The 9,391-nt window shown below is 36.2% G+C and overlaps 2 protein-coding genes across 3 annotated transcripts; both read left to right on the top strand.

Moving 5' to 3' along the window:
* The first annotated feature begins 1,186 nt into the window (after positions 1 to 1,186).
* On the top strand, positions 1,187 to 3,339 carry LOC18010587 (cyclin-A3-2). Its single transcript, XM_006393552.2, has 7 exons — positions 1,187 to 1,588; positions 1,846 to 2,078; positions 2,182 to 2,334; positions 2,427 to 2,460; positions 2,557 to 2,706; positions 2,781 to 2,915; positions 2,998 to 3,339. The coding sequence occupies exons 1-7, from the start codon at positions 1,265 to 1,267 to the stop codon at positions 3,067 to 3,069; spliced, it is 1,101 nt and encodes a 366-aa protein (XP_006393614.1). The 5' UTR covers positions 1,187 to 1,264; the 3' UTR covers positions 3,070 to 3,339.
* A 1,762-nt stretch (positions 3,340 to 5,101) lies between these two features.
* On the top strand, positions 5,102 to 7,750 carry LOC18010589 (cyclin-A3-4). 2 transcript variants are annotated; one of them, XM_006393550.2, is made up of 7 exons: positions 5,102 to 5,609; positions 6,141 to 6,373; positions 6,501 to 6,653; positions 6,784 to 6,817; positions 6,936 to 7,085; positions 7,168 to 7,302; positions 7,407 to 7,750. In XM_006393550.2, exons 1-7 carry the CDS (start codon positions 5,265 to 5,267, stop codon positions 7,488 to 7,490), a joined length of 1,134 nt encoding a protein of 377 aa, XP_006393612.1. In that variant the 5' UTR covers positions 5,102 to 5,264; the 3' UTR covers positions 7,491 to 7,750. The 2 variants fall into 2 exon arrangements, with proteins under 2 accessions (XP_006393612.1, XP_006393613.1); XM_006393551.2 differs by having other exon boundaries at positions 6,498 to 6,653.
* Positions 7,751 to 9,391: the final 1,641 nt, after the last annotated feature.

Below are 9,391 nucleotides of genomic sequence, written 5' to 3'. Positions count from 1 at the left end.
AGAAATAAAGATGTATGAGAGGAAAAGGAAAGATGTGGAGAAGAAGAAGACATGAAAAAAAAAACCAGCAGAATAAAAAGTAAAAAAAAAAGACATAGAAAAAAAAAAGAAAAAAAGAAAGAAAGAAGAAAATGATAGAGAAAAAAATTAAAAAATAAAAAAAGAAAAATATGAATAATTTATATTAATCTTATTTTAATTTGTGTTTATTGATTTCATACACTTATTAGTATTGATTTTAAAGTTTTTAATGTTAGACAATGATTACTTTCATAGGTTAGCTTTATTTTAATTTTGTATGTATCAAATTCTTGATCTAATTATTTTTTATTTATGACATAAAATTTTATTTTAGGTTTTAATGAAATTTTTCGGCCCGCGCAAGTCGTGGACTAAACACCTAGTATATAAAAATTCTACAAAAGAGATCTTGGGACAAAAAAATGTGACGTGAATAAAAAAAAATCCAATTAACGTCACATTTTTTTCGTACATTTAAAAACTAATTTAATTTGACTCCAACAAAAAAAACTCAAAATGTGATGTGAATAAAAACTATTTTAAAATTTTGATGTGAATAAAACTATTTTAAATTAGTTGTACATTTTTTTTCTTTTGATTAATGAAATGGAAATTCACATTTCAACAAACAAAAATTAATCTTGTCTCTCTTCACATATTTTAATAGATAAAAATATACTTTTTATAGCCTTTGGGTTAACCATGGTGAGATTAACAAAACAATTGTATCACTGATTCAGTAAAGTTATTTGAATTAAAAAAAATTGACAAGAGTGTTTGAATAATTTTTTTTTAAAATTGATATTTTTATTGTAGAAAAATATAAACGTGAACTTTTTTTTATCTTTTTAATTTAAAATAATTAAATCCATAAATAAACGAGAAATTATTTTAAAATGTGAAATATGTTTTCAATCGAACCACCACGGAAAATCTTACCGGTCAAAACAAATTCGGACACAAACCTCATGAAAATTAGCCCGCCAAACAAATTTCAGGAGATTTTCGTACCTCCAAAATTCCAACAAAAAAAACTCAAAATCTCCCAAATTCCCAAAATCACACACAGAGAGCGCCAGAAACTGGATTTCAACTCCAAAAAAACCTCAGAAATGGCGCTTTTCCTCTCCCTTTTTCTTCCCCCCTCTCACCCTCACTTCTTCCTCCCATCAAATCTCAATCTCGATCTCTCTCTCTCTCTCTCACTCTTCCTCTCTCAAGTCATCCCTTCAATCCCTAAACCATGACGGAGAAGGAGATCTTCGTGAGGATCACGAGATCGGCGGCGAAAAGAAAAGCGATGGCCACGGAGGAAGAAAGGGTCAGCAAGAAGAGAGTGGTTCTCGGTGAGCTTCCGAATGTGTCCAACGTCTCCGCCTTGTCCAATCTCAATCGGAAAAGAGAGATTCCGAAACCCAGAAAGAGTATTGGTGCTCCGGCGAAGCAGAGAAAGTCAGCTCCGGTGGCTTTAGCTGCCGTAGATTCTGACATCGATTCTCGATCTGATGATCCCAAGATGTGTGGACCTTATGTCACCGACATCTACGAGTATCTTCGTGAAATGGAGGTAATTATAAATCTCTACTTTACTGAATAATCTCGTATATATTCTGTGTTTGGACTTAAATCTTTGATCAGTTTCAATTCTAAGTGAGTTTGATCTATAAAGAGTTCTAAGATATTTCCAATTTAGGGAATTGATAATTGGATGATTTGGGTTTGTGGGTTATGATAATCTGATATGGTTTGGACAAAATTTAAGGATTGATTGTTATGTGAGGCTGAAAGATTGTTGCTTTTTTGGATTTGGTGAAAAATTTCCAGGTGAAGCCAAAGCAAAGACCTTTACCTGATTATATCGAAAAGGTTCAGAAAGATGTAACACCAAGCATGAGAGGTGTTTTGGTGGATTGGTTAGTGGAAGTTGCTGAAGAGTACAAACTCGTGTCTGAGACACTCTACCTCACTATCTCTTACATCGATCGGTTCTTGTCCTTGAAGACTGTCAACAAGCAGAGGCTTCAGCTCGTGGGAGTATCTGCGATGCTTATTGCTTCGTAAGCATCTTTTGATCATCATACTAGTGTTGTTATTGTTCTCTCTTTTGCTAGACCGAAGCTTATGGGATTATTCCTTGTTTTGGTTATTTGAAATGAGTAGGAAGTATGAAGAGATTAGTCCTCCTAAAGTGGAAGATTTCTGTTACATCACTGATAATACGTTTACGAAACAAGATGTGGTGAAGATGGAAGCAGATATACTTCTTGCCCTTCAGTTTGAATTGGGAAGGCCTACAATCAATAGTTTTATAAGGTTAGATCGTGTTCTGGTGATAATACTTATATTGGTGTGTATTGGTTCATTGTCCTCATTTTGTGTGTGTTTTTGTTCTTTTTAATGTGCAGACGATTCACAAGAGTTGCACAAGAAGATTTCAATGTAAGCTCAAACATAGAGATTTTGAAAATCTGTTGTTTTGTAACTTGTAGAGTGTCAATTGCTAAATATTCTCTTTTTGATGCCCTTTTGTTTCAGGTGCCACACTTGCAGCTAGAGCCTCTCTCGTTCTATTTATCAGAATTGAGTATATTAGATTACAAAGCTGTGAAGTTTGTGCCATCTATATTGTCTGCTTCTGCTGTCTTTCTAGCTCGATTCATCATTCGTCCAAAACAACATCCTTGGGTAAGCATTTTCTGTCTACAGAATCCTCATTTCTCTTGCTTCAATGAGACACTAATCATTTATGATGTAAACAGAATCAGATGTTAGAAGAATACACTAAGTACAAAGCAGCTGATCTACAAGAGTGTGTTGGAATCATACATGACTTGTATCTGAGCAGAAGAGGAGGTTCTTTACAAGCTGTTAGAGAAAAATACAAGCACCACAAGGTAAACTAACATTACAAATAAATAAAAAACACTTGGTGAATTTAGCAATCTTGGATACTTACTGTTGCTTCTTTTGTTACAGTTCCAGTGTGTTGCGACCATGCCTGTATCACCAGAGCTTCCGGTTACCTTTTGGGAGGATGTTACCATTTGATCTGAGCCAGTGTTTCGCAGATGTTGCTGAGCTAGATTTCATAAAAACCATCTCAATACTGACTCTCGGGTCATATAGTATAGTTGAAGATGGTGTAGTAAGAACTCTTGAAGTGAAGGCAACTAGTAAGAAGCAAGAACTCTTGAAGTTAAGGCAGCTAGTAAGAAGCAAGAACTCTTGAAGTGATGTGTGATTTAAATATCATTTTGTATACAAAAATTAGTATGTTACACTCGAAATAATGCAATACAATTACGCAATAATGATCTATGTTTTGTATTTCTGTTATATGAATTTATCTTGTTATAACTTATAAGCAATGAGAGCGTCCCCTATAGAATAATTTATGAGTAACTAGTATTCTTGATAGTCATTGTTGAAAGAAACCAATAGTAAGAAAAAGGGAGACTTGTTAATCGGTTATGGGCTGTGAACCGATTACCAACTTTACAAAATTCATTTGGTTTATATTCACTGTTGGTAAATCTTTTGGTGTACTAGATTAGATGGAACCTCTTTGGCTCTGAATGAGGAAGTATTTATAAGGTCACAAATGTGATCGGTAGTAGAGACAGGACTAACTATAACCTTTTTAATTTGCTATGATCCTTGATTAAACAGAAAAAAAAAGAAAAAAAACTGGAATATTCAATTCAATAAATCAACAAGATTACGAAAGAACATGTAAAACATTGTGGAAGCAAGAAACATTACAGGAAAACAAGGTAAAACATTGTGGATGTAATAAACATATACAAAAAAACAAGGTAAAATTATTTTCTTTGTAAAATAAAACACTATAAAAAATATCCAAAAATGTAATCATTGATCCGTTTTTGTTTTTGCGAATTTGAATTACAATTCTTTTCTCTTTCTTTTTCGTTTTTTTTGTAATTTTTTTAAAAATAGTAAACACAGGATCGTCTCTTAATTCATTGGAAATTAATCAAAACTCTAAAATTACTCTTCATTCACATTTCTTGGACAGTTTTCTCCTCAAAAATTTTGCTGTTTAACAAGTATGATGCCTCTAATATAATAATGTAAACTTTAAAGTATATTGTTTGACGACAAAAAGAAATACTAATTAATTAAATAAAGTGAATAATAATTGGTGGTAATATGAGAGTGAAACTTTTTTTTTTTTTTTCGTCATTCGTTTTATAACGAAACTCCAAAAGGGGTAAAGCGTTGGTACAAACAAGGCCTATATCGGCCCAAATACAAAGATAATTTTAGACATGTACATAGACAGATGTAAAAACCATAAACACCAGTGACACGTGTCAAGATGAAGATCATATCGTCATGCACCACCGCTTCAGTTTCTGGTGCGCCGGAACTCGCCGCCGACGACACTTCAACCTCCAGCTTCCGGCTTCACGATGATGCTTGTGTACCGCCGCTAGAGCTTCTTCTACAATAAAGATCTTGGGTGGTCAAAAATCTTCTCACCTCCATTAAAAAGACCTTCGATCATCTTTGACTCATGACTATATATTACCCTCCATTTTGAAAAAGGTTTTTCATGAGGTAACCAAGGGAAATTTAACATCCCAACCATGAGAGGACGATGCCAAATGTTGGAGTAGGAGCTTTCACCACCATCACTTTACCACCTCTTAAAAGAAAGCGGCCAGATTTGTAGAAGAAGCATAAAGTCCGAAATCGAAAAAAACCAATTGCTTACAAGCAAAAGGAGATTCGAAAACGGAAAAGAAAAATCCGGTCATAGCCGGAAAACTGAAATCCGTAAAACGGAAGGATTATTACACATAAATCTGGTTATACCAGAATTTATTTTTCCGATCGAACGGATGAAAAAGCAAAAAGGAAAATCGCCTTCTCTCTGTGAAAGGTATGAGAGAGAGAACAGAGAGAGAGCGGCTCCCGTGCCGTTTTTTTATGAGAGTGAAACTTTAGAAGGGTAAAAAGGAGAAAACAGCCGCCAAAATAAAAATGAAGGAGACGAATATTACAAAGTCCCCCAATTTTTGGATGGTCAAAATCCCTAAAAAATTCGAAAGCGATACAGAAAAGCGCCATGACCTAAAAAAATCAAAATCACTCTGAGATTTCCCCCAAAAAAAAATGGCGCTTTTACACTTTCCATTTCTTCTACATTTCTATATCCAATCGAATCTGTCTCTCCCTCTCTCTCAATCTCAAATCTCTCTTACCCATTGAAATCTCTCATGGCGGAGAATCAGAACTGCGCGAGGATGACAAGGGCGGCGGCGAAACGAAAGGCCTCGTCCATGGCCATGGATGAAGACCCAACAGCTAGCAAGAAGAGAGTTGTTCTCGGAGAGCTTCCTAACATCTCCAATGTCGCTGTTCAATTGAGAGAGACCACCGTGAAGCCTAGTAAACCAACTGTTAACAACGCCGCGAAGAAGCAGACGAAGAAGGCGGCGGCTCCGATGACGCCTACTGTGGCGGTTCCTGCACCGAGCGTAGATTTTGAATCGGGATCTGTTGATCCTCAGATGTGTGGGCCTTATGTGAGCGACATCTCTGCGTATCTCCGTGAAATGGAGGTAAAAACACATCTGTAGATTCTCGATCTCCCAATTCTGAAATATAGATTGATTCAGCATTGCCCCCATTTCTTTCAGTTAATTTTGATCTTATGGTTTGCAAAATGATTGCTTACTATCGATTTGCTATGAAAGTCTGCAAAAGTGTTTGGATTTAGTTTGTGAATTGGCACTGTGTGTTGGAATGTAGATTTGATCTTGAAGTTTCTTGAAGATTCAGTTTGTAAATTGCCACTGCAAAAGTGTGTGGATTCAGTTTGTTAATTGGCACTGTGTGTTGGAATGTAGATTTGATCTTGAAGTTTATTGAAGATTCAGTTTGTTAATTGGCACTGTTTTTGGACTTAAATTGGCACTGCAAAAGTGTGTGGATTCAGTTTGTAAATTGGCACTGTGTGCTGGAATGTAGATTTGATCTTGAAGTTTCTGAGATTGTTTGCTCTTATGATAATTTGATATGCTTTAGACAACTTAGGGACTAATGATTAGGTTTTGTCTTTTTTTTTTTTTTTTTTGGTTGATGAAATTTAGGCGAAGCCAAAACAAAGACCTCTACATGATTATATCGAAAAGTTGCAGAATGATTTAACGCCAAACATGAGAGGGGTTTTAGTGGACTGGTTAGTGGAGGTTGCTGAGGAATACAAACTCGTCTCTGACACACTCTATCTCACTGTCTCCTATGTTGATAGATTCTTGTCCATGAAGCCTATTAACAGGCAGAGGCTTCAGCTTGTGGGAGTTTCTGCAATGCTTATTGCGTCGTAAGCATCTTAATCCTCTTATTTATTTATTTATTTATTTTTTTTTGTTTTGCTAATCGGTGTATTTATGAAGCTTCTTTACACGGGTTGGCTTATGGAATTTTTATTTTGCTTTGAAAAAAAGTAGGAAATACGAAGAGATAAGTCCTCCTAAAGTGGAAGATTTTGTTTACATCACGGATAATACGTTTACGAAACAAGATGTTGTGACCATGGAGGCAGATATACTTCTTGCCCTGCAGTTCGAATTAGGAAGTCCAACCATCAAAACATTCCTAAGGTTCGATTTGCGTTGAAAAAATCTCATTTTTGTACTTACTTTTGATTGTATGGTTTTTGCCTATGATTGTATTGTCTTACATGTCCTCATTTTGATTGTTTTGCACTTTTGAATGTTGGGTTTTGTGCAGACGGTTCACAAGGGTTGCACAAGAAGATTTCAATGTAAGCTGAAACTGAACAATTTTTTTTATATAGATTTTGAACTGTGGCATTTGCATCTTATGAAGTGTCAGTTGTTAAATCTTCTTTTTTTATTCTTTTTTCTATGCTGTCTTTGCAGGAGTCACTTTTGCAGATAGAGTTCCTCTGTTGTTATCTCTCAGAACTGAGTCTGTTAGATTATAGCTGTGTGAAGTTTTTGCCATCTCTTTTGGCTGCTTCCGCTGTTTTTCTTGCTCGATTCATCATCCGTCCAAAACAACATCCTTGGGTACGCATTTAGAGCCATGAGTTGTTCTTTTACATAAACTTGTTTTATCCTAAATCTAAATCTCTCTTGGTGATGTAAACAGAATCAAATGTTGGAAGAATACACAAAGTATAAAGCGTCTGATCTGCAACAATGTGTGGGAATTATACATGACTTGTATCTAAGCAGAAGAGGAAACGGTCTAGAAGCTGTGAGAAATAAATACAAGCACCATAAGGTAAAATTAACACTACAATGATTTATGTATCACATTAACTTAGTCATTATGTTACAACAACATTTCGAGATGGTTAATATATTTATGATTCTCTTGGTTTACAGTTCAAGTGCGTTGCGACCATGCCTGTTTCACCTGAGCTACCTCTTGCTTTCTTCGAGGATGTTACCATTAGAGAAAAGGCGTAAAGAAGCATATGGTGGTGGAAATGTTAGTGCCTGAATTTGGGTTGTATATATATAACTGCTATTAGAATGGCAGTTTAGTATTGAAAATTTTCCTTGTAATTCAAAGATTTTGCTAACATTAGTTAAGATGCCATTTTTTCCAATTGTGATAAGCTTTTGATTTATTTGTTTTCTGCTTTTTTTGTGATGTAATCATGTTAAAAGCCTCTTTAGATCATATTAGATTATCACTTTTACTCGCACAAAGAAAAAAAGGTACAACAAAGAGATGTGATGTCACATTGGCAAAAGCTATGCTAATTAACTCTTATCACCACTTTGGTGTATGTATAGAGGATTGAAGTTGTTTACCGTATCTTCAAATGTTATTTTTGTTGCTAGCTATTGATAAGAGAAACAATCCGTTTTATTTCACTTATCAAAAGATGTACAAGATTGATGGAGACGAAGATTCTTCGATGTCGATCAACCGGAATTCAGATGACGAGAACAAGCTCACGAAATCTGCCACAATCACCGAGAACAAGCTCTTTGTGATTCCTCAAAAGAACGAACACAAATTCGATCTCTAAAACAGAAATAACAAACAAAGCTTTATACTAAACGTTTATTATTCTGTTGACTGTAAACCGTTGACCCGTTATCCACGTCAGCTCGCTTGATCCTCTTCACTTGAATCTTGACTCAGCTGATCCCTTTTCTTCTCCTCTGTCTTCTTTCTCCTCAATGTATAAGCTCTTAGGGGTCTATCAATACCCACCTCGCTAAGACGAAGCTTGTCCTCAAGCGTCAAGTGTGGGAATTGGTGAATCAGATCCTTAGCCTTTTCCCAAGACGTCTCGTGAGACGGTAAACCAGTCCAAGTAATCAATGCTTCCATATGACCAGTGGCGTCATAACGAATGTCCAATATAGATTCTGGTTCGACTACCACCTCATCATTAATCGATAATGTTTCAGGCAGCTGTGTAACCACATAATCTTTACCCAAAACTGGTTTAAGTTGCGAGACATGAAAAACATCATGGATTTTAGAGCCTTCAGGAAGTTTTAAACGGTACGCAACAGCTCCCACACGAGCCACTACTTCGAACGGGTCGTAGTATCGTGCCACCAGCTTCTGGCAAACACGGCGAGAGACAGTCTGTTGTCTGTACGGTCGTAACTTCAAAAAGACTCGATCACCCACGTTAAACTCCAGTTCTCTCCTCTTTTTGTCCGCATTATTATTCATTCTTGCCTGAGCCATTTCCAAATGAATCTTAATCTGGTTAAGCATAGAATCTCTTTCTTGGAGCAAGCGTTGTAGTTCAAAGTTAGCGGTTGAACCATGTTCAAATTTCAGCAATGAAGGAGGTGCTCTGCCATATACGATCTGAAAAGGTGTCGTGCCTAACGCCGTATGGTGATTTGTATTATGCCACAGTTCAGCTCAGTGTAAATACGAAGCCCATGACTTTGGATGTGATGATGCAAAGCAGCGTAGAAAAGTATCCAAACAGCGGTTTAACACTTCAGTTTGTCCGTCTGTTTGTGGGTGATATGCTGTACTGAACTTCAGTTGAGTGTTCGCTTGCTTGAAGAGTTCTTTCCAGAAGGAGCTTAAGAAGATTTTGTCGCGATCCGAAACAATGGTTGCAGGAAACCCATGAAGACGGACGATTTCTTTGATGAACTTTAGAGCCACGTCTTTAGCAGAGAATGGGTGTTTGAGGCCAATGAAATGACCAAATTTACTCAGCCTGTCAACCACTACCATAATGACATTCATGTTCTGAGATAATGGAAGTCCTTCGATGAAATCTAATGAGATGTCTTCCCAAATAGATTTCGGAATGGGAAGAGGTTGCAGGAGGCCAGCTGGTGAAAGCATTGAATATTTGTGCTTCTGGCAAACTCCA

This window comes from Eutrema salsugineum, unplaced genomic scaffold (assembly GCF_000478725.1).
Source record: "Eutrema salsugineum unplaced genomic scaffold, Eutsalg1_0 scaffold_7, whole genome shotgun sequence".
NCBI classification, from domain to species: Eukaryota; Viridiplantae; Streptophyta; class Magnoliopsida; order Brassicales; family Brassicaceae; genus Eutrema; species Eutrema salsugineum.
Note: the sequence above shows the minus strand (reverse complement) of the source record. Positions and strands in the feature narration are given on the sequence as shown.